The sequence below is a fragment of the Oncorhynchus keta genome, chromosome 10 (genome assembly GCF_023373465.1).
Source record: "Oncorhynchus keta strain PuntledgeMale-10-30-2019 chromosome 10, Oket_V2, whole genome shotgun sequence".
Classification (NCBI taxonomy): domain Eukaryota; kingdom Metazoa; phylum Chordata; class Actinopteri; order Salmoniformes; family Salmonidae; genus Oncorhynchus; species Oncorhynchus keta.
In genome coordinates this window covers 19,434,363-19,460,716 of record NC_068430.1, presented here as the reverse complement: position 1 = coordinate 19,460,716, position 26,354 = coordinate 19,434,363, and the positions used below count along the sequence as shown (strand labels likewise).

The 26,354-nt window shown below is 41.9% G+C and overlaps 1 protein-coding gene across 1 annotated transcript in view; it reads right to left on the bottom strand.

Annotated features, from left to right (window-relative positions):
• The window catches only part of LOC118388333 (E3 ubiquitin-protein ligase PDZRN3-B-like), a 143,927-nt gene extending 120,110 nt beyond the window's left edge, over positions 1-23,817 (bottom strand). The window contains exons 1-3 of the mRNA XM_052526625.1: positions 23,000-23,817; positions 16,346-16,432; positions 13,642-13,749 (exon numbers count right to left, since the gene is read on the bottom strand). Coding sequence (XP_052382585.1) covers positions 13,642-13,749; positions 16,346-16,432; positions 23,000-23,713 — 909 coding nt within the window. The 5' untranslated portion in view covers positions 23,714-23,817. The remainder of the gene's footprint in view (positions 1-13,641; positions 13,750-16,345; positions 16,433-22,999) is intronic.
• Positions 23,818-26,354: the final 2,537 nt, after the last annotated feature.

Sequence of the window (26,354 nt, the reverse complement as noted above, 5' to 3'; positions counted from 1 at the left end):
TGTTCCATTTTCAACCCGTATATGGGTACGTATATGGGTACGAGGGTAGAGGGCGCTGCTTCATTCTCCTCAGGAAATAGCAGAGCAGATCGTAATGGATTCATTAAAATGTCAGTAAAAGAAAGAGACGTCTTTAAAAGAGAACCTGAGGAGGCCTTGCTTTCCGTGTCATTAGTTGATAGACAGAAGGTGAAAAATGTAGTAGTTCAGTCCACAATGGCTCATTGTTTAACGCCACGCCAGTCCTAACTGGACAATGTGCTTGATTTACACCATCCTTCTTTCATTTCCACACGGTATATGTGAGTGTGAAAGATTGGTAGGGAGAGATGGTGAGATTGAGAAAAATAGGGACAGACTTAATAGATTCTTTAAGAGTGATATGGTTGCACACACTAAATCAAGTTAACAATGGAATGTTTCTAGAGAGTAGTTGTGCCAAGCAGAGATTCAGTAAATAAATATAACAGTGTAATATTCCATGAAGTAAATACTTTGGGCTGTACATATATTTGAAACAGCAGATGGTTCATCAAGAAAGACTAATCTGTGACGCCCTCAAAGCCTTTCACTAACACTGTATGACAGTTAGCAGTTGGTTTAACACAACACTGGCCATTTAAACACACATACCAGACTAGTGTGTGGTTACATTGACAGTGGCTTTGCTTCAATTATGTTCTCCAACATCTCATAATGACTAACAGACTTTATCTTGATTAAACAACGATACATGACAAGCAGCATCAGCAAACACATCAAGGATGTGTAATGCTCTCCTTCACGAGAGAGAGAGAGAGAATAGTTCTACTCTACATTGACAGTGAAGGGAGAACGTTGATTCCTGCTTCAGGCTTCCTCATCCGCATACAGAAGAGACAACAGTGGAGCGAGGAGGTATTTTGAGGGAGGTGCCTGCAGTCTGGCCCCACTCCCACGCCACGTGTGTGTGTTCCTCCACTGCTTCCTCGATGTGGCAGTTCTGGCAATTTCTCTGTCTCTTTTTAAAGAAAGAGGAAGTTTTGAATCAGACAGAAAGGTACTACTTGAAAGCGAAACATCTCTCACAGAAGAACGAGAGAAAGGCAAAACCAGCATAACACAGACTATGAACCAAGCCTTTCTAACAATGTTTTTCTATTTAGACACATTTGCATCAGAAAGGCGCGCAGCGGCCACCAGTTCTACTTTGTTGGCAAGTGAAAGGGAGGCCATCTAAAACCCTTGTGAAGAGACGCTGACGAGGGTGGGAGCAGTAGAATTCTAAAGCGGTCCATGTTGTCAGGATTAGCAATGGAGGCCAGGCTGCCACCGTGAAGCCTTGAATCATCACTGTCTGCCTGTCCAACCTCCCTGCCACCCTTTGTGCTGCGCCAAAGCATCCTGGGATACCACTTCAGCCTCCAATGACACGTTGTGACCCATCCACTGTCTAGACAGGGTACAGCCTAATGGGATGTAAAAGCAGGTGCACAGCTCTTTAAGATGTACTGTAAATGGTAGAGCATGTTTTCTGCGTGAATGGTACAGTCGTTGATTTCTGTAAAGAAACATCTGCAAGGTGATGTACAGTATTCCAATTAGCTCAGATATCACCCAACATCTGCCAGTCGGAAGAGGGAGAATGACCTGCAGTAAATTGATGTCAACCCTTTGTGTTCTTCCGCGTCAATAAAATCTGTAAAGGACATTACAAAGCAAAATAAACAATCCAGTAACATCTATTGGCACTAACCAGGGAGAGATAAGAACGTTTTCAAAAGGAAGAGTGAGTTTGAGTAACCGAGCAAGTTAGACAGAAGTCTGACTGCAGTACAGGGAGGAAGACAAAGAGCTTTTATGGGGTCTTTGTTATAAGCTACTCTGCACGAAGAGTTTCCTGCCATGAATTTCAGCAAATACAATATAGTTCAACAGTATAATGTACCTGATTAAAGTGCTGGTGAAGAATGGAAAATCAATTTGACACTCACAGCTTACAAGAGCCTGGCTATAAAAAGTTTCCATTTGAAGAGAGCACACTCAATCCCCTCTCATTCTGTATATGATTTATGATAGTCAATGAGACGTCTGTAGAGCTGGACATCTATAGATATAACCTGCTGAAGGGACTGATGTTGGAACATGAAGTCACTGTTGAAATGTTGAACAAACTTTGTTCAAATTACAGTATGGCCATTTGAATAGGAACAGCCACACGCACACGCGCACACATGCACCCGCGCACACATGCACACGCGCACACATGCACACGCGCACACATGCACACGCACACGCGCACACATGCACACGCGCACACATGCACACGCGCAACGTCTGAAGCCAACTTTAGAAAAGATAATCCAGGAAATATCCAGGAAGTAAACCAGGAATGTACTTCCATGTATCACCATAATGCTGGACTGTCATAAAAAACTCCCACCTATCATATTAGGAAAAGATACTTATCTTGTTCCATCAGTTAAACTCCATATTTGGAAGGCTGCAGTCCCATAAAATGATGATTCTTTTACAAATAAAAAAGCCTACACCCAAACTGTCCAGCCCAAACCACATGCATGTCAGCATTATGTGTGATTTATCCTAAAGTGTACAGCTGTGGGTTAGCAGCACTAGCTGCCTCGGTCAAATTCTACTTCATGGATAATTTCTTACAATCACTAGTCCTCCCTGACTTTTTTATTTGACATAATACACAGATGAAATCATAGAAACAACTGTGGTTCAGACTCTGGGCTTTTTTGGTAAGGAAATCAATCACAGTAGAATAAGCTGGAGGACAGTGGAGCGTGAAGCTGGCCAAGCTGGTGCCTGCCGAGCCCAGAGAGAGCACTCCGAATGGGCAGTGATTAACGTACAGCAGTCAGGAAACATTTCAGAGGGGCACCAGGAGGAAACAACGGGCCATTACAGCACCAACAAGGGTCTGTTAATCAGCCTATTAGCGTTTAATTGAGGGTAGTTAATTAGGGAGACAGTGGGCAGTCCACAGGGGGAGGAGGGGTTGGGGTCGGGGGCTGACAGGGAGAGCAGCTGGTGCAGGGCAACCTCAGCCTATTGTTACTGAGCCATTTACACAAGCCCAGAGATTGATTGGCAGGAAAATTAGCCTTAATTAAACCTGTCTATTTCTGTCCCTAAAACCTTTAGGGCCCTAAAATTAACAGAGGGAATGAGTTCTATGAATAAAGAGAGACTGTTGTCAGAGCAAAAGCAAACACATTTATAGTCGGTCAACCATGAAAATCATCACCCGCCGGCTCTGCTTTGAGGAAGGGATGCTGTTCAGATGGAGAGGAAAATACTATATTTTTGTGTGTGGCATTGGCATACAGTGGTGGTGCAGATGAAGAGAAGCGGCGGGCCCCACGAGGTGACAGTTCACCTCATACCGTCTTAGGGTTGTATATGTAATCACTCCACAGCTTCAAAAATCTATTTTGCTCTCATTTCCATACGGAGAAGGAAAAACAAAAATGTGCCTTGTGCCTGTTCCAGTCGGGGGGCCTTACTGTGCGCCCTGCACAGCGCAGCGGCCACTACCAGAAGCTGATTATGGCCTCTTTAAAAGTTAGATTTGATTTAATGTCCTCCCTTAGATGAGCCAAAGAGGCTCGGAATGTGCCTCCCTGTGCTGGGCTGCATGGGGCTGAGACTGGCCTGCCTGCACTGAGCAGGGAGCAAGCGACTAAGAGAGAAACAGAGAGTGAGAGAGAGAGCAAGAGACCGAGAGAGAGAGGAGCCGGCCGACTGCACGGGGGCCTGAATCCAATAAAGGCCATGACAAAGGCCTGCTTCTTGTCTCGGGATGCCAAACAACATGTGATCCCCCTTAGGGAAATAACTGCCATTTCTGTTCCTCATAGCCTCCGGGTCAGAAATAACGCCTGGGAACTTGTGACACATGTCTTGTCCAAGATGCCATGTGCTGTGACAACTTATTAGCGACAGTCAGGATGGACTGCCCACGCCATGCTGTCGGACCTGGCATTCTGTCCCTCTCAGGGGGAAAAAATGAATAAAGAATTATTGAACCTTTATTTAGCGGGAGAGTTCATCTCATTCTAGTCAAGTGACGAAAATCCCTAAATCCTTTTAACCCAAGTTTGAAAGGTTCACTATTTTTTTAAATACATTTTCTGTCACGCCCTGACTATGGAGAGCCCCTGGTTCTCTATGGTATAGTAGGTCAGGGCGTGACTAGGTGGTGTTTTAGGTTTATTATTTCTATGTTGGTGCTCTTGGTATGGTTCCCAATTAGAGGCAGCTGAGGTTCGTTGTCTCTAATTGGGGATCATACTTAAGGGTTCCCTGTTTCCACCTGCTATGTGGGATATTGTTTTGAGTCAGTGTATGTAGCGCTGCTGATGTTGCGGTTCGTTGGTTCTTTTTGTTTCGCTTAAACAAATATGTGGAACTTTAATCACGCTGCGCCTTGGTCCGTCTCTCCACACAACCGTGACAGTTTCAGGTAACATACAAAAATCCCTGAGCCGACTCAGTGAAAAATCTGTCAATGTGCCTTTGAGCAAGGCACTCAACACTAATTTCTCCTGTAAATCGTTCTGGATAAGTGTCTGCTAAATGACCAATGTAAAATGTAAGTGGGAGAAATGCTAACAGGACTTCAGACAGAATTAGGCCTCATCAACATGCACGCTTTGTTTCTTCCACAACTCCCTAAACAATTCTACCAGCCACCATTCCCAACTCCTGGCCAGGCAGTCAGGCTGCCATTTAGCACCGGGAAGGTCTGGCTGGTGAGTCGCCACTAAAATAGCTCTGGGGAGTTAAGTGGTGCACCGTGAGTAACCTTACAGCAAAGCGGTCACATGGAGATAAGGAAGGACTGCTCTGGCGTGACCCACAAAATTCCAGACATTGAACGAAGGTGTCACCTCCCCACTCTAACCGGACTAGGTCACATAATTGTCTAAATGAATAGCATTCTGTTTTCTAGTCACCTATCCTTCAAACAATCCTGATTTGGGATTTTAAGCAGGTACAACATGGCAGTCAGTAGATACCCAAAGTAAAATGTTACCTTGATGTCTTGGCAATTGTCAGCTGTAGCAATTAACATATTTCAACAGTCTTGTGATAAACATTTCAACATGAATAAAAATAAGGGGATGGGTGAGGGTAAGTCAAAATAGTGTATCATAGCATATCAGACATGTGGTCATTAGCAGATACATTTTTCAACCAGTCCTCCCAGTCCCCATGCACTTCCAAGCAAGTTAGAAAAACAAGTAATTGCAAGTGGAAAGTGGATTCATATGTCATGCTATGTTTGTTGTGTAGAAACAAATGACAGGCTTTTACATTCTATTCAGGGTGGCTAGTCAACCCACCATCGAACTGGAGAGTCACTTTCGTAACAACAAGCCTACATTATGCCTGAAGGAGAGCATCACATACATTTCTGGGGAAAAACTCAAAAGCACATTCCTTAAATCAGTACCATACGACAGTGACCTAAATAAAATACAGTTGATTACACCCTGGGACGGACATTTCCAGGAGATGCGGCACAAAGTTGTTTTACTGCTGATAAACTCTATCACAGCCTTAGCTTGAGCCTTTACTTCAAATGCTACAGACGAAACAGGGTCAGAGAGAGAAAGAGACCAAGCAAGTACAAACAATGACAACACTAAAGACTATTATTCTGACACTATACAGGCTCCACAGTCCTGTGTGAGTTCTTGACTACAGCTTAAATTGCTGACACAATTAAAGTTGGACACATATCTGCTGGCAATGACACATGGCCTCTCAAGCCTACAACTGGTTTCTCCTCAATGTCAGTTTATTTTAAAGTAGTTGTTGTTTTTCAACCTCCATGACCTGAGAGTTTACAGAGGATTTACAAGGTGACATTTACAACTGAAGCCTCAGCGTCCTCGTTCTACTCCCATTCTTGCATTTGGATTCCTACAAAAACAACTCCATTCCCTGAGAGATCAGAAACAGTCATTTTGGGATTGTGACATTGGTTTAGTCCTGCAGACAATGGTGCTAGGATTCAACATAACATTTGAGGCATGAGTAAACACCCGGAGACATTTCTTAGAGACAAAAACAGCCAAGCACACATTTCCTTTTATAAGCACTAACAATGTGTGGTGTGTCAATGTGAAGATCTAGCCCCGAGAGACTAGGGCTACATGAAATGTGCAGGCAGATGGCTAGGCAACTGTAAAAGAAAAAAGAAAAGAGGAAAACATCAAGAGTTAAACATGTTTGAAAAGCATCTCACTTTAAGACAAATGTGAAAATATTGACTAAACTAAGTCCCCCTGTCGAGATAAGGTTCACAACACAGAGCTCTCTTTGCCTATACCGAGCCACATAAGTTTGATTTAAATAAACCTATTTATTAAATCTTCTCAGGCAAACACATCTACTCCGAACCAGATATTTAGCTTGCGGAGAGAGCGAGCGAAAGCAAACATAGATCCAGGTTATGAGAGAATGTGTGTGCTGAACAAGGAGGCATTCATGAGCTGATTCATACCAGGCTGAAGTATTAGCAGTGCTGCAGAGGAGGGACATCTGCCATCACACTCCCCCACGAAGAGGCTGTTACCGAGGAACAAGCCAGGACCATTTACATTTTAGTCATTTAGCAGATGCTCTTATCCAGAGCGACTTGCAGAAGCGATTAGGGTTAAGTGCCTTGCTCAAGGGCACATCGGCAGATTTTTCAATTAGCGATTCAAAACAGTGACCTTTCGGTTACTGGCCAATGCTCTTAACCACTAGGCTACCTGCCGCCCCATCCATGTATACTTCCTGGAATGACAACCTTCACAGGGGGAAGATGGAACACCACACCATGTGTTTTCCTATGAAAGAATTGACCCCAGTGCTTTTGCCTCCTCAGTTGAACTTGTTATTCTGTCGTGGTTCCACATGTTATGTAAATGGATCCAAATAGGCCAGCTGATCCCCGCAGCAAGGCAAGGCACTGGGACTTTTTTGTGATGCATGAATGGTGATCCACATTATCTGCTTTTAGATGATCTACTTTCATATGGTGTTCATTTAAAAAAAGGGCTTTAATTTCCAAAGGCAATGGAAATGGTAGGAGGGTGGTGATGAGTAAGCACTAAAGTTGTCTTGTGCAGGCCCAACTGTAAAGGGGATAGGGACAATGAAATCAGAATGGTAAAAGCATGATGAGTGACACCCTGATGTCTGTCATGTCAGCCAGTCTTTTGAGAATCTGAGCAGAAAGTCAAGCTAAAACTATCACAATACAACCAGAATGCTACATACCATGTGGATTTGGACGAATACATTCCTGACTTAAACTAGATCTTCAACTTACACATAGCCTACATACCAATATGCCAGGAAATTAATAAATGAAACCTTAATTTAACATGGCAAGTCAGTCAGTTAAGAACAAATTCCTATTTACAATGACAGCCTACTGGGAAACAGTGGGTTAATTGTCTTCTTCAGGGGCAGAAAGACTGAATTTTACCTTGTCAGTTCAACGCTCTAACCACTAGGCTACCTGCCATCCCCCCATAAATGTGCCACATCCACAAACAACCATTCAAAATGAATCACGTTGCATCCAACTTTAAAGTAGAGAAAAGTAGCACTAAAGAAAGAAAAGCACTGCCAGAAGAGTTGTGGGAGAGACGAGGCAGTACTGGGAGGGTTCCGGTGGCACAGGTTTAAAAATGCATGCTCCAGCTGTGCACAGGGCCCTACATAGCGAGCGGAGCAGGATGAGGCTACAGGCTGTTGGTTTAGCCACACAGGGTTGGGAGTACAGTACACGGAACTGCCGGTGGGTTCTTTCTATTCATTTTCCCCCTCAGTTCATCACTTGGTCCCACTGAGACCTCCATCCCCCCAGGTAGGAAACAAAACTGAACTATTGTGCCTTATAAAATATGAAAGGGTACTTTTTTCTGCTTAGCTGTAACAAAGAAGATTGTTGAGATTGAGAAACTTAAACCACCTCTATCAGATTCCCTATCAAATGAAAAGCACCCAGGGATACAGCAACCATGCACCGTCAGTGTACACAATGAGTATTATTAATTGGATCGGTTTGGTTTCTCGTCTTGTCCTGAGGTTCTACATGTCCTTGTTCTCCTAATGCTCTACCCACTCCTGTGACTTCTCCCCCATTAGGTCAAAGACAATACAGAGACAAAAACACCAATGTGGGTCCAATATCGTCCTTAAGCTAAATCTGCTTTCTTTTCATTGATAAAAGTTGGATGGCTATGAACTGAGCATAGCAGGATCCTGTAGAGGTGTTCTCAGATGGCTCAGTACACTGATTCCACCTGGTAACACACACACACACACACACACACACACACACACACACACACACACACACACACACACACACACACACACACACACACACACACACACACACACCTTCTCCCAGTAAGTCACACTGACAGCCACACAGCACATGAACAAATCTCTCCTTACAGAACAGGCAACAAGGCCACTTGGAGGCCCTATAGGTCTTAGTCACTAGGCACCGAACTGCTGTCGGTTTTGGTGGCTTAAATCTGCCTATTGTCAAGGGATCTTATGATATATCTTAACAAGCAGTGGGATTTCAGCCACTTGTTACTGCTGCTTGAAGTGGTTACTGTTGAGGGATAGGTTGTTGTCCAGTATCTGTCTCTCTGGTGCTAACATTAAAATGTATGCATGTCAATACCAAGGATCTGGTTAGAGGGATGCATAAAAACTACACATCTGAGCATGTAGCTTACATTTTTGCTCAAATCTCCCATTTATCAAGTATCAATGCTTACTTAATGCGAAAGTGTGATGCTTGCTCAGAACTCAGAACGTATCTTAGAGTAAGTGGAAGAACTACAGGACAGAAACTACTATTATCAATCTAGTCTTGATGCATACTTAAAAAAAACATATTTCAATGGATAAACACAAACATCTAGTCATTGCTCTGAAAATATGTAGCTGAGGTCTGACAATGATGGCTGTAGGGAAACATTTGTCATCTTGCGGCTTACATGTATTGATCCCATCTTTACTAATGCTGTAGACATTTGCTCTAAAGCAGTATCCAGATCCATCAGATGTAGTGATCACAAAATAGTAGCCATATCTTGGAAAACCAAAGTCCCAAAGGCTGGGCCTAATATAGTGTATAAGAAGTTTTGTAGTGATTCCAATGTTAAAATAATATCTGTTGGTCCGTGGTGTGTAATGAGAAGCAAACAGACACTGCAATTGACACATATATGAAATTGCTTATTCCAATTGCTAATAAGAATGAATCCATTAAGAAATCGATTGTAAAAACTTAAATCCCCGTGGATTGATGAGGAATGGTATGGTTGAGAGGGATGAGGCAAAATAAATGGCAAATAAGTCTGGCTGCATAACCGATTGGCAAACTTATTGAAAATTGAGAAATCATTTGACTAAACTGAATAAAAAGAAGAAGAAACTACACCATGCAACAAAGATAAATGAAAAAGAATGATAGTAAAAAGCTTTGGAGCACCTTAAATTCAATTCTTGGGAAAAAGGCAAACTCAGCTCCATCATTCATTGAATCAGATGGCTCATTCACCACAAAACCAATGGATATTGCCAACTACTTTAATGATTTTTTAATTGGCAAGATTAGTAACTTAGGCATGACAAGTATATCTGACCAAATTATGAAAGACAAGCATTGTAATTTTAAATTCCGTAAAGTTAGTGTGGAAGAGGTAAAAAAATGATTGTTGTCTATCAACAATGACAAGCCACCAGGGTCTGACAACTTGGATGGGAAATTACTGAGGATAATAGCAGATGATATTGCCACTCCTATGTGCCATATTTTCCATGTAAGCCTACTAGAATGTGTGTGCCCCCAGGCTTGGAGGAAAGCAAAGGTCATTCCGCTACCTAAGAATAGTAAAGCCCATTTACTGGCTCAAATAGCACACCAATCAGCCTGTTACCAACCCTTAGTAAACTTTTGGAAAAAAAATTGCATTTGACCAGATACAATGCCATTTGCAGTAAACTAAATGACAAACTTGCAGCATGCTTATAGAGAAGGACATTCAACAAGCAAAGCACTTACACAAATGACTGATGATTGGCTGAGAGAAATGGATGATAAAAGATTGTGCGGGCTGTTTTGTTTGACTTCAGTAAAGCTTTTTTACATTATTGATCATAGTCTGCTGCTGTCAAAACGTATGTGTTATGGCTTTAAACCCTTTGCTATTGTGGATAAAGAGTTACCTATCTAACAGAACACAGAGGGTATTCTTTAATGGAAGCCTCTCCAACATAATCCAGGTAGAATCAGGAATTCCCCAAAGCAGCTGTCTTGGCCCATTTACTTTTGCAATCTTTACAAATGAATTGCCACTGGCTTTGAGGAAAGCCAGAGTATCTATGTATGCAGATGACTCAACACTATACATGTCAGCGACTGAAATGACTGCAACACATAAAGAGTTGCAGTTTGTTTCAGAGTGGGTGGCAAGGAATAATTCGTCCTAAATATTTCTAAAACTAAAAGCATTGAATTTGGGACACATCATTCACTAAACCCTAAACCTCAACTAAATCTTATAATAAATCATGTGGAAATTGAGTTGACTAAACTGCTTGGAGTTACCCTGGATTGTAAACTGTCATGGTCAAAACATATTGATATACAGTGCCTTGCGAAAGTATTCGGCCCCCTTGAACTTTGCGACCTTTTGCCACATTTCAGGCTTCAAACATAAAGATATAAAACTGTATTTTTTTGTGAAGAATCAACAACAAGTGGGACACAATCATGAAGTGGAACGACATTTATTGGATATTTCAAACTTTTTTAACAAATCAAAAACTGAAACATTGGGCGTGCAAAATTATTCAGCCCCCTTAAGTTAATACTTTGTAGCGCCACCTTTTGCTGCGATTGCAGCTGTAAGTCGCTTGGGGTATGTCTCCATCAGTTTTGCAGATCGAGAGACTGAAATTTTTTTCCATTCCTCCTTGCAAAACAGCTCGAGCTCAGTGAGGTTGGATGGAGAGCATTTGTGAACAGCAGTTTTCAGTTCTTTCCACAGATTCTCGATTGGATTCAGGTCTGGACTTTGACTTGGCCATTCTAACACCTGGATATGTTTATTTTTTAACCATTCCATTGTAGATTTTGCTTTATGTTTTGGATCATTGTCTTGTTGGAAGACAAATCTCCATCCCATCTCAGGTCTTTTGCAGACTCCATCAGGTTCTTCCAGAATGGTCCTGTATTTGGCTCCATCAATCTTCCCATCAATTTTAACCATCTGCTGAAGAAAAGCAGGACCAAACCATGATGCTGCCACCACCATGTTTGACAGTGGGGATGGTGTGTTCAGGGTGATGAGCTGTGTTGCTTTTACGCCAAACATAACATTTTGCATTGTTGCCAAAAAGTTCAATTTTGGTTTCATCTGACCAGAGCACCTTCTTCCACATGTTTGGTGTGTCTCCCAGGTGGCTTGTGGCAAACTTTAAATGACACTTTTTATGGATATCTTTAAGAAATGGCTTTCTTCTTGCCACTCTTCCATAAAGGCCAGATTTGTGCAATATACGACAGCTGTAGATCTCTGCAGTTCATCCAGAGTGATCATGGGCCTCTTGGCTGCATCTCTGATCAGTCTTCTCCTTGTATGAGCTGAAAGTTTAGAGGGATGGCCGGGTCTTGGTAGATTTGCAGTGGTCTGATACTCCTTCCATTTCAATATTGTCGCTTGCACAGTGCTCCTTGGGATGTTTAAAGCCTGGGAAATCTTTTTGTATCCAAATCCGTCTTTAAACTTCTTCACAGCAGTATCTCGGACCTGCCTGGTGTGTTCCGTGTTCTTCATGATGCTCTCTGCGCTTTTAACGGACCTCTGAGACTATCACAGTGCAGGTGCATTTATATGGAGACTTGATTACACACAGGTGGTCTGTATTTATCATCATTAGTCATTTAGGTCAACATTGGATCATTCAGAGATCCTCACTGAACTTCTGGAGAGAGTTTGCTGCACTGAAAGTAAAGGGGCTGAATAATTTTGCACGCCCAATTTTTCAGTTTTTGATTTGTTAAAAAAGTTTGAAATATCCAATAAATGTCGTTCCACTTCATGATTGTGTCCCACTTGTTGTTGATTCTTCACAAAAAATACAGTTTTATATCTTTATGTTTAAAGCCTGAAATGTGGCAAAAGGTTGCAAAGTTCAAGGGGGCCGAATACTTTCGCAAGGCACTGTAACAGTAGCTAAGATGGGGAGAAGTATGTCCATGATAAGGCACTTGACAGCACTGTCAACAAGGCAGGTCCTACAGGCCTTAGTTTTGTCGCACCTGGACTACTGTTCAGTCATAGTCAGGTGACACAAAAACGGACTTAAGAAAATTGCAATTGGTTCAGAACAGGGCAGCACGGCTGGCCCTTGGATGTACACAGAGAGTTAATATTAATAATATGCATGTCTATCTCTCCTGGCTCAAAGTGGAGGAGAGATTGACTTCATCACTACTTCTGATAATACCTTATGTGAGTTCAATGCATCGAGCTGTCTGTTTGAACTACTGGCGCACAACTCGGATACCCATGCATACCCCACAAGCCATTTCACAAGAGGTCTCTTCACAGTCCCCACGTCCACAGACTATGGAAGGCGCACAGTGCTACATTGAGCTATGACTACACGGAACTCTATTGCACATCAAGTGACTCATGCAAGCAGTACAATAAGATTTTTTAAAAACATTATGGAACAGCAGGGACTGTGAAGCAACACAAACATAGGCACAGACACATACATACACACACGATAACATACACACTATACACACACGATAACATACACACTATACACACACGTACACATGGATTTTGTACTGTAAATATGAGGTAGCGGTGAAGTAGCAGCCTGAGGGCACACAGTCTGTGAATGTATTGTAATGTTTTTAAAATTGTATAAAGTGCCTTAATTTTGCTCGGGCCCAAGGAAGAGTAGCTAATGGGGATCGATAATAAATACAAATACAGTAATACACAGTTAAACTTAACATCTGAGTTCCATGCATCCTTTGTGACAACCTCTAGTTCACACTATAAAATAAACCTTTGTGATGTTGGTTTTCTGTACACGCTTAAAAGTGACCCGCAGGAGCACATGACCTTTACACAGTGAGATTTTGTATGAAGGCGAGAGGATGCTGCTCCACAGCAGGTCTGTCGGAAGGAATTCGTCAGCTTGTCAGTAAACGAGTGCCTCTTTTGAGCAGCTATAGCAAACATAGAGAGACAGCCTGAGCTCAGGTTGGTCTAACTCTATTTACAGTGATGTCTCACTAAAAGTCTTAATGATTACCATAAGAGACATTTGCTGCATGTAACTTCTGCAAATATAGTCAAAGTTGTTTAGCAATGTTTATCTGTTACTGTCGTGACTGTATTTTAAAAAAAACATTCCTGGTTTTGATCGTTTATCACCATCAGACTATCTGTTGCTTTATTTCTTAGCATGGAGAAAATGGACACATGCTAAGTGCTGTGCTAAATGCCCCAGAAGCCACCTCACCTCCTGGTTCTTGGCCTTCACACGAAACGGTACAGAAGGTCAGTCACATACCTCCATTATTCTGTCGTGGATCTGAAGGCCTCCTTCCTTGTCTGTTGGTCCCTTCTCAACGATCTTGGATACAAAAATTCCTTCATTCGAAGTGCCTTCATGGTCGTCCTGTGGCGAAAAAACTGCCATGTTAATGACCCATTTTCTGATCATCTCAGATAACACATTGATGAAATTGATTAAGAAATAGTTGTAACTATTGAAGATGATTACATAAAAATATTAAATTACAATACATGCTAATTTACTTTAAAATATTCAGCAAAAATAATGTCTTTAAAATATTAAACAAGTCTCTTGCTAAATCTGCCTAACCTACTTTCAAAAGTCCTGAGGACATTATGCAGACAATTAAAAATGGTTTTCCCATTACCCATTCCCACCAATCAGGGTCAGAGACACCCTGCTGGTCTTTACATGTGAACGCAACTGCAGTCATCAACGCAGCCTTGTTAACCCAGCGATTAACCGCAGGGCTCAACAGCCTGTAGTGACTGGCAAGTGGTTGCAGGTGCACATTACACAGGGCTTAATGTTGGGCTCCACAGAGCCCCAGTGCCAAAATGCCTGCCAGTTGACATGTTTCCTAGGGCTGGATAATACAACTCTGACCCAGCCCGTTAGAGGAGCTAAATGTTGAATGGATGTGTTGGAAGGAAATGAGTTACTCTGCGTCCATCAGTGAGGCTGTGACCCCTGAGTTGTAAGAGCTACGATTGGCTTAACAATGCACTGCCAACATCCCTCTCTGCTCTCTCCTAAAACCACATCAAACCAACCCTGTGCCTCTGCCAAGTCGTGCGACAGTGTGCTAAATTTATATGGAATACTTAAAGAAACCTCAGAAGTCAAGGTGTGAATGCTGCAATTCATTATTTCAGGTCTGCTTCCTTTTTTCAGAGCTCATCACAGCACATTTTTAACTGTGAAACAAACACATTTCCTCCCAAAATGGCACGGATTGCCAAGGGAATGTCACAGCTGGAGAGTGAGAGGACTGATGCTTTGCCATGCATCCCCCTGCCCTGGGGCCACAGTGTGGACAAACTCAGTACTTAGACCCTACAATGTCTACGAAGGCCAGCCTTTAATCATACTCAGCCTGGTTTCCAACCCAACTCTGTCTCTGAATCGCATCAACACTAGTCAAGGGTGAAAACGCCATTAATCAATCGTTTCTTGTGGAGGATTTGGTGACCTCTTTATGAAGTTATTCTAGCCTTAAAGACAATTCGAGCAAAAGTTGAGTGCATGGGACCCCCTTTTGTAGCACAGGTGGCTGGTGGCACCTTAATTGTGGAGGGCGGGCTCATAGTAATGGCTGGAACAGAGTAAATTGAATGGTATCAAACACATGGTTTCTGTGTTGTAATACCATTCAATTTACACCATTCCAGATATTATTACAAGCTGTCCTCCCCTCACCTGCCTCCTGTGTTTTGTAGGCCCGCAGATCAGTTCCCCAGATGTAAAAATAACAAAGAGCTCTTTTCATTTGATTGCAAAGTGCATATTTCAATGTACATAATGAGCAATAACTTAAACATATTCTCTTCACTGTCAAAACTCTCTTTGGATTGATGCATGGTTCTGTCAAGGGAACCGGAAAGACCATGGAATCAAGAAAAAATGCTTTCGGTGTTTGGTTCTTTTTATAGTTTCCTGCTGTAAAACGTTTTACTGTAATAATCCATGTCGCCACAGCAAAGTGCGTCACTATAGCAATTTAAATTAACCACAGAACAACAGCCCTGAGTGGAACACTTTGGCACACATTCTTCCCAGCAAAAAAAAGATACTGCGAACTGGGACCAGCTTACTCTGTACAGAGATTGAGATGCTCCAAGTATACGAGACCCAGTTCTAACTGAGCTCTGAGCCCAAATTTATCTGAGTAAGATTGCCAATCTTGGATCAGGTCCCCCTTTCCATATAACTGTATTCATTATTATCTAGAAAGGTAAAACTGATCCTATAGCAGTCCTTCTACTCTAAGAATCTTTGTGAATATGTGCCCTAATCCCAGTTCAGCAGTGATATTCCTTCCCTCTCCTCTCGGGAGGCAATGGCAGACAGTGAGACAGCAAACACAGAGGCCATAACAGATTATCAGCTCAGGGCAGAGGACCCACTTCCCACCACGTCTGTTTTTATTATGTCATCATTAACGCCTCAATTAAAGAGGACAGTAGTGTGGGCGCAGTCATAATCCTTAATTTGATCCTCATATGAAGTAATTATAAACAAAAAATCTGCTAAACCTAACCATTAAACAAACACAATGCGATCTATCCACACAGGCTCAAGAGAGATACTTTTTAATTTGACCTTTTTTTAAACTAGGCAAGTCAGTTAAGAACAAATTCTTATTTAGAATGACGATATACCCCGGACGATGTTGGGCCAATTGTGCACCACCCTATGGGACTCCCAATCACAGCCGAATGTGATACAGCCTGGAATCGAACCAGGGACTGTAGTGACACCTCTTGCACTGAGATGCAGTGCCTTTGACTGCTGCTCCACTTGGGAGCCCAAAAAATACTTGCACTGTGTGTGCAAGCTATGTCGGTATTGGGGTAAAACACAAAACTATAGTTAATCGTAGTTCAAGTATTTGCCTCCATTCCTGATTTCCCATATGACACTTGGCTGACCATCAATGAGATAAAACAGTAACCCAGAGATGCCACTTGTAACCTACCGCACATGGTCGTCCTCCCACGATGTTGAAGCCCAGAGAACCTCCCTCCCGATGAAGGATGGCTGTGAGGTTTTTTGTCTCCCCGCCCTGTGGACAGAAAGACAGAAAGAGGACAGGAAGTCATTAACAACCCAAATAACAAATACCACTGAATAAAATAAATTATTGAACAAATCATTTAAAAAATCATACAATAAAACTCAGATAAAACAACACAAAAATAAAACAACACAAAAATAACTTGGAATGAAAGTACTGAACAAATCTATGAAATTGACCTAGAAGTCAATGGAGTATTTGAGGTACGATAGAAATAGCCTCAGGTAAAAGGGCAGAACCCCAAGCTACTCCATACACAGTAAATGGATATGTAAAGGTATCAGCGTAACCAACATGGCTGGTAGCAGGTGGGGAGATATATCTGTTCTCACATCTTAGTACTTCACTGGTGTGGACTAGAGGTCGACCGATTAATCGTAATGGCCGATTAATTAGGGCCGATTTCAAGTTTTCATAACAATCGGTATTCGGTAATTTTGGACGGCGATTTTGACGATTTTTTTTTTTAACATCTTTATTTAACTAGGCAAGTCAGATAAGAACACATTCTTATTTTCAATGAAGGCCTAGGAACGGTGGGTTAACTGCCTTGTTCAGCGGCAGAATGACAGATTTTTACCTTGTCAGCTCAGGGATTCAATTTTGCAACCTTATGGTTAACTAGTTCAACTCTCGAACCACCTGCCTCACGAGGAGCCCACCTGTTACGCGAATGCAGTAAGAAGCCAAGGTAAGCTGCTAGCTAGCATTAAACATAATAAATCATAATCACTAGTTATAAACTATACATGGTTGATGATATTACTAGTTTATCTAGCGTGTCCTGCGTTGCATATAATCGATGCAGTGTGCATTCGCGAAAAAGGACTGTCGTTGCTCCAATGTGTACCTAACCATAAACAACGCCTTTCTTAAAATCAATACACAGAAGTATATATTTTTAAACCTGCATATTTAGCTAAAAAAAATCCAGGTTAGCAGGCAATATTAACCAGGTGAAATTGTGTCACTTCTCTTGCGTTCATTGCACGCAGAGTCAGGGTATATGCAACAGTTGGGCCGCCTGGCTCATTGCGAACTAATTTGCCAGAATGTTACGTAATTATGACATAACATTGAAGGTTGTGCAATGTAACAGGAATATTTAGACTAATGGATGCCACTCGTTAGATAAAATACGGAATGGTTCCGTATTTCACTGAAAGAATAAACATCTTGTTTTCGAGATGATAGTTTCCAGATTTGACCATATTAATGACCTAAGGCTCGCATTTCTGTGTGTTATTATGTTATAATTAAGTCTATGATTTGATAGAGCAGTCTGACTGAGCGATGGTAGGCACCAGCAGGCTCATAAGCATTCATTCAAACAGCACTTTCATGCGTTTTGCCAGCAGCTCTGCTGTTTATGACTTCAAGCCTATCAACTCCCGAGATCAGGCTGGTGTAACGATGTGATGTGAAATGGCTAGCTAGTTAGTGGGGTGCAAGCTAATACCGTTTCAAACATCACTCGCTCTGAGACTTGGATTAGTTGTTCCCCTTGCTCTGCATGGGTAACGCTGCTTCGAGGGTGGCTGTTGTCGTTGTGTTCCTGGTTCGAGCCCAGGTAGGAGCGAGGAATGGGACGGAAGCTATACTGTTACACTGGCAATACTAAAGTGCCTATAAGAACATCCAATAGTCAAAGGTATTTGAAATACAAATGGTATAGAGAGAAATAGTCCTATAATAACTACAACCTAAAACTTCTTACGTGGGAATATTGAAGACTCATGTTAAAAGGAACCACCAGCTTTCATATGTTCTCATGTTCTGAGCAAGGAACTTAAACGTTAGCTTTCTTACATGGCACATATTGCACTTTTACTTTCTTCTCCAATACTTTGTTTTTGCATTATTTAAACCAAATTGAACATGTTTCATTATTTATTTGAGGCTAAATTGATTGTTTTGATGTATTATATTAAGTTAAAATAAGTGTTCATTCAGTATTGTTGTAATTGTCATTATTACAAATACATTTTAAAAATCGGACGATTAATCAGTATCGTCTTTTTTTGTCCTCCAATAATCGGTATCGGTATTGAAAAATCATAATCGGTCGACCCCTAGTGTGGATCTATATCATGATTCTCTGTGGCTTAGCTAGCTCTCTGGGAAAGAGCGGTCAAGTGACTGGTTCAAGCAAGGGTTAAGGCTCTTTCCTTCGCCCTCTCCTTCTCTTGCTCCAAAAGCCATTTGCTATGTGTATTAATACACCAGTAGACCTCTCTGTCAATGGAGGGATGACAAGTGGAACGCTGAGAAACCAGTGCAGTCAGCTCTCTTCATCTGCTTTTTAAGGGGACAGTCAGAGGGTGGGACTGGTGCTGGGACCATCATGTCAGCGGTCATCCCAGTATGGAGAATGCTATAGCATACAGGGACTAAATATAAAAGCGGGTATTAACGGTATGTACAGTGTCATGACTGAGTCCGGCTACCATATAGGCTACAGGATAAGGTGCAGAGTACTAGCCTATACTGTAGGTCTGCCAGGGAAGAATGTGCACTGCTGCTGGACCATGTTGTGTCGGCGCATGTGTACAGAGTTCTGTTTCAAAACAACTATTGGCTATTTCCTGAAAGGAAAATTCATCTTCTGCCGATCTACCATTCCAGTGTTAAATTGCTATATTGTAATTACTTTGCCACCATGGCCTATTTATTTCCTTAACTTACCTCATTTGCACTCACTGTATATAGACTTTTTGTTTTATTTTGTTCTACTGTATTATTGACTGTATGTTTTGTTTATTCCATGTGTAACTGTGTGTTGTTGTATGTGTCGAATTGCTACGCTTTATCTTGGCCAGGTCGCAGTTGCAAATGAGAACTTGTTCTCAACTAGCCTACTTGGTTAAATAAAGCTGAAAAAATAAATAAAATAAATATCTAAGAATATGAAAAATATAGAAAGACTGAAAGTAGAAGGGTAGGCAAGTTAGTCAATGCATTCAGCATTGTCCCTTCCTTTTATACTATATGTTGTAAGGATAGCCTACATCTGTAGGAACTGAGAAACAAGACCATGTGTACGGAGGACTGAATAATTCTAAAACCAGTGGGGTGAGCATGTCACGCCAGACAGACACTAATCCCACAGACAGACGCCAATCATTGCAGGCAATATTGATCTTGCTTCGCATTCACCTAACCTATGCAGCCTTATTTATGACAGGATCACGGAGGAAGACCACATCCCATATTCAGCCCAGTCAATATTTGCCAGTTTCCTTATTCTGTTCAGTTCTGTACATTTTATGTATTTATTTATTTAACCTTTATTTAACTAGGCAAGTCAGTTAAAAACAAATTCTTATTTACAATGACGGCCTACCAAAAGGCAAAAGGCCTCCTGCGGGTTCTGGGATTAAAAATAAAAATGTTGGACAAAACACACATCACGACAAGAGACACCACAACACTACATAAAGAGAGACCTAAGACAACAACATAGCATGGCCGAAACACATGACAACACAGCTTGGTAGCAACACAACATGACAACATGGTAGCAGCACAAAACATGTAACAAACATTATTGGGCCCAGATAACAGCACAAAGGGCAAGAAGGTAGAGACAACAATACATCACGTGAAGCAGCCACAACTGTCAGTATTAGTGTCCATGTCAATCAGAAGCCAGGTGTATATCAGCACTGGAAAGCTGGCCTATGCCATGTTTTCCTGTACATTTTTCAATATGGCTGAGATTCTGTGTTGCAAACCCAGCAGTCAAAGAAGGTTACCTGTCACCATTGATATTTCTCCTGTTATGGCAGTCGATTGGGGAGCAAATATGTCAGCCTGAATCTGATTTCAGAAGATCTGATAACACGTGACCTGAACTAGCCCAAGTAAAAAACAGACGCTGCTTCGCTGAGATTTGCAATGCAGCGACAGTCTACATGTCGCCCGACTCCAACAGTTAATTCCACTTGTGTCTTTCTGTTTGATACTGCCACAGATATTGCCACATGTGCACTGATGTTACCTGCCAAGCAATCCTGTTCATACTGCTTGACTGAACCTGGGGGGAAAAGCCTTTTAAACTAACCACATCATCCACGTAATTATTATTTTTTCTAGCTTCCTCTTTTTCTTTCATGGATAATTTGAAAAATAATTCATTTGGAGATGTTTTCCAGGGATTAGAGCTTCAAGGAGGAGAACAACTTTCTTTGTTCATCCACTTTAACAGAGTTTGTACAGTGCATTTCAAAGGATTGAATAGACAGTACTAAATAAGAAACCTGAATCTGTAAAGTGTTTTGAAAGTGTAATCTTAATTTCTTTATGGTACCAGGCTGAAAAAACATGTTAGTTGTCAAATCTGATAGTGTATCAAGTAATACTGTGGTAATGGGGTGCAGCACACATTTTTAAAAAGAGTGCAAAAGCAAGGCCCGCCACAGGAGTTGCTATAGTGAGATGGGACATCCAGGCCAGCTAAGGACATCCTGGCCAGCCAAACCCTCCCCTAATTGTGCGTCGCCTCATGGGTCTCCTGGGCGCAGCCGACACGGGTCTCGAACCAACATCTGTAACAACGCAGTGTCTTAGACCGCTATGCCACTCGGGAGGCTCCAGCCACTAAGTGTTTAATGCCTTGCACAAAGTATCAAAATACAAAAATACTACACAGGACTCTTAAAGAATTTCATTTAAATGCTAATTGTATTTTTGATCACAGAAACAATGAGAAAATATGGAAAAATAAATACTGAAATGTTAATTATTTTAAAAAACTGTGTACTCATCTGCCAGAGAGTAGCCCCAATCGGCCCAAGCCCCAAGTAATATATACATTTGGGCCAGATAACTCTCACCAGAATCAGCCCGAGCCCCAAGTAATACATGTGGGCCAGATAACTCACACTGGAATCGGCCCGAGCTCTATCCCCACACTCTAGCCATAAGTACTACTGCTGAAGGAGGCCCAGACTCGGGCCACATGACATCGGCAGAGTCTGACTCTCAGCCGAGTGCCCCGACTCTCAGCCAGAATGTGGAGAGCAACACTTATGCAGTTCTACTATGTGATATCTTTCAAAAAAGCAGCGTTAGAAAGCATTACCTACACATACTGACCAGCTCATATTATAGACAGATGTGCGCTACATGGCAGACCAATCCGAACTCATCTTTCAGCATGTCCAGCCCACTCATTATCTCAGCCAATCATGGCTAGCGGGAAGGTTGCTCACTTTTTCCGGGGCTAATTTAACAATTGTATTCGTAAGATGGCATAAAAGTTTGTTATGAATGCGCATCAAAATTCACCTGTTCCAGAAGGCATTTCTTCCCCAAAACGTAATTTGATTAAAAAAATGTACTTTTAAATGGCTCTCCTGTGAAGTAGTGAAGTGTGACATATGCCTAGTTTCCTGAAACAGGTGACATATGCTAAAGGTGTCCATGATGAGACTCGAACACGCAATCTTTGGGTTGCTAGACGTTCAAGTTATACGCCCACCCACCCTACGAAGTAACCTTCGGTCTTATGTAGCCATACCAAACATAACATATCATACTAATTTGAGTGTCCGGATTTACCCTTACTATGTTTAATCTAGTCTATGAGACCAGGCTGGTGTGTATGTTCCCTTATATTCAGAATGCTTGTAGGCTTGTAGTGTACCTTACCTGTTCTTCCATCATGGGTTGATATGGACTTATACAAGATCATAAACATTTCAACCTCTCCCTAGCTGACCAGAAGGGAGGACTCTATCCTTTTATCTCCACTGTGTTGAGTCCAAGACTTGGCTATAGAACATGGCAAAAACTATGCACTGACTAGCATATAAATATATGCGATATACACTGAGTGTACAAAACATCAAGGACATATCTTTCAATGACATAGACTTACCAGGTGAATCGAGGTCCCTTATTAATGATCCCTTATTAATGTCACTTGTTAAATCCACTTCAATCGGTGTAGATGAAGGGGTTATTTAAAAGTATTTTTAAGCCTTAAGACAATTGAGACGTGTGTGTGTGTGTGTGTGTGTGTGTGTGTGTGTGTGTGTGTGTGTGTGTGTGTGTGTGTGTGTGTGTGTGTGTGTGTGTGTGTGTGTGTGTGATTCAGATGGGGAATGGGCAAGACAAAACATTTAAGTGAGTCATAAGAACAAATTCTTATTTACAATGACTGACTACACCGGCACATATGACACTCCCAATCACCGGTTGTGATACAGCCTGGATTCGAACCAGGGTGTCTGTAGTGACGCCTCTAGCGCTGAGATGCAGTGCCTTAGTAGTAGACTAGGCCTAATGCAACGGTGTTTGACCACAGGAGACTCAAAGTCTATCTGGTCAATGATTTAACCTGGCAGACATCGGACCACTAAAGTTTTAAACTGGTTAATACAAACACATCATAAGTAACAGAAAATGCAAAAAAGTAGAGCAGATGTGAAAATAATAACAGTACGCGCGCTGTATAGACAAAAGGTAACATATAACTATGGACAATCACAAACAAAGTAACAATTTGTAATAGCCACAAATGCCGTAGCGTGCTTTTTGAAACGTTCTTACCTTGCACGGGGGAGCAAGGGTCCTAGTCAGCGAATCGATCCTTGCACTGTATTCAGTGAATTTCTTCTGATACTTCAGCGCTGTCATTTGTAGCTCATTGTGCACCGCGGAGAGTTGAGCAAGAAGTGATTTCTCTCTTTTGCTTGATTTCAATGATTGCTTCTTGAACTCTTTGTCCAAGTTGACCACCTTCCCGTGCAAAGCACTATTATGTGCTTTCATGGCTTTCAAACAGCAATGGGTGTCTAGTTTTTGCTCTTTGTGGATGAGCATCAAGCCACATCCACTGTCGCATATCCCGACCGGTCTGTAATCACACGATTCCCGCATATGGGCATCCATGTCCTTCAGATTGAGCACCTCCTTGCATCCTTTATTCCTGCATTTGGCCGGTGAGTAATCGCACATCTCGGCGTGCTCTGCTAGATGATGCAGCTTTACCACTTTTTCACAGCCTCTGGCATGGTTGTCACACTTTATGTCCAGCTTCAGAATCAGGTTTTTCAGAGGGAGAACGTGGTTCAGCTCTGTCGTGGAGATCCTTTGACATTTGACGGGGCAGCTGCTTTTCTGGATAACCCATGGCAGCACACAGCTTGCACAGAAGACGTGACCACACGGAGTAGTGAGCGGGTCTTCTAGAACTTTATTACACAAATTGCATTTAAAATCTGGGTCCACAGCCCCTTTAAACCGATCCAACTCGAATCCCATGTTTTTAAATAAATCCAAAACTCCTCCGGGATTCCCACAGATCGAAGTAGGAGTAATGGTTGTTTTAATTTGTCATTGGAGGAGTAGACTGACTTCAAGCTCTCCTGACTGTCTAAACTAATTGACCGAGACTTCTTCGGGAAAAAAGTGGAGGAATTCTCTACCGTAACTGCCGTAAGAGCCGTGCAACAGACTGAAACGCAATCATCAATTGGCCTAATTTACGAATCGAAAAATTATTTAAGCTTTTTAAATTGTAACTCAATCGAGGAAACGTATAATGCAATTATTACATTGTAGTTACGAAGAAAAATAGGCTGCACATAGGGGTGTCATGCACCCCCCAAAAATCTAAGGGGACACAAAGTATGTGAGGATGGCTTGGGGGTGGTCCATATGGGGGCTATGCCCCCAGTCTGTAAATTACCGAATTTAGCATTTTTAAAACACATGAAACAGCTTTCTCCTGCAATTTAGAGCCATAATCATTACGCTTAATGCTATGCTTCTCTGTAGAGGGATGGTGCTCTGAGTGTGACTTCTCATTGTGTCAAGCCATGTTAGTGTCTGTGATATTATTACACAAAGCTATGGCTCTATGTCTTGGGTTAAATATATAAAACACATTTCAGTTGAATGCATTCAGTTGTCCAACTGACAAGGTATCCTCTCTCCATGACATAGACTGGCCAGGTGAATCCAGGTGAAAGCTATGATCCCCTGTTGATGTCACTTGTTCAATCTACTTCAATCAGTGTAGATGAAGGGGAGGAGACATGTTAAAGAAGGATTTTTAAGACTTGAGACAATTGAGACATGGATTGTGTATGTGTGCCATCAGAGGTTGAATGGGCAAGACAAAATATTTAACTGCCTTTGAATGGGGTATGTTAGTAGGTCCCAGGCGCATTGGTTAGAGTGTGTCAAGAACTGCAATGTTGCTGTGTTTTTCATGCTCAACAGTTTCCCGTGTGTATCAAGAATGGTCCACCACCCAAAGGACATCCAGAGAACTTGGCACAACTGTGGGAAGCATTGATGTCAACATGGGCCAGCATCACTGTGGAACTCTTTCGACACTTTGTAGAGTCCATGCCCTGAGAAATTGAGTCTCTTCTGAGGGCAAAAGGGGTTGCAACTCAGTATTAGGAAGGTGTTCCTAATGTTTTGTACACAGTGTATAAACAAATGCTGTGTGCTGATAACCATGGTGTGCATGACATGTCACTAGGACTTTGGAGACATCACATGCTAACTGCTGAAGGCTCAGATGGGCAGAGCACTTGTGAAAACAAATGGGTGGAAGAACACTTAATAGCAAGTGACATTTTTATTTCCCCCGGAAACACACAGTTAAAATCCCAGAAGACAGAGAGAACAAGCAAAGAGGATATTCAAGTGTTTTGGCTGGCATGTAGGCCACCCTGCAGCTCTTACACTCATGTTGACAATGACAGGCTGTCTTCCTATTTCACACAGTGCAGTGAGTACACTAGGGGACAGATGACAAAACTGTAACCTACAGTAGATACAGAAATTTAACCTAGATACAGACAATATCATACAGAACAATTATTTCAAATGTATGTGAAGCATGAAAAACATGTCAAACATGTACATACCTTGGGCTAGGTCTTTGGCTAATTACTGTAATAGAACCAGAGGGACAGTCTGCACTCTATTAGCCAATCCCCATAAGTGTGTTTGTGTGTAGTTGTGTGTGTGTGTGTACGTGCCCTTATGGGGCTGTTTCTCTGTGAATTTATTTTCTGCATAAAGAAAAAAGCACCTTTATTTAAACTTGTGCATTTTCGATCTCGGCAGGAAGTGTTATGGTCATAAAAAACTCACAGGGCACGCCAGTTATGCTCAGTGATGGGACAAGAGTCACCAGCACACTGGCAGCTTAACACTCTTTTTTGAGCAAAGTCCATCTTTGTTCATGATCAGACTCCATAATATTGTTGATGGGAAACACATCTATTGGTTGTCTACTCTCTGGGAAACCCAATTACATGTGATGCCATGCTTTATAAATCCATTCCACATGTGTTACTATCAAAGACTAAAACCAAAGGTTCATCAATGGCTCTGTGGGACACAGTGACAGAAGGGGAATGCACACTAGCATTCAATTAAAGTCTGAGGTAATTCGTCAACTCTTACACATGATAAATGGGTATCTCACAAGTAAAATGTGATGTAATTTCTTGACACCTTTATGGTATTATTTGGCTATGTCGTCAGTAATGTAATGACCTCTTCTTTCAAAAGTACAAAATCATCAGTTTTGTACAATATCCACAGACCCGTGTGATTGGATGAGAGAGACACAGACGCATAGTAAATTTAAGCATTGAGGCCCGAGGGGGTGTGGTATATCGCCGATATAACACGGCTAAGGGCTGTTGTTATCCACGACGCAACACGGGGTGCCTGGATACAGCCCGTAGCCATGGTATATTGGCAATATACCACAAACCCCCAATGTGCCTTATTGCTATTATATATACTGGTTACCAACCTAATTAGAGCAGTAAAAATAAATGTTTTGTCATACCCATGGTATATGGTCTGATATACCATGGCTTTTGGCCAATCAGCATTCAGGGCTCGAACCACCCAGTTTATAATAGGTCAT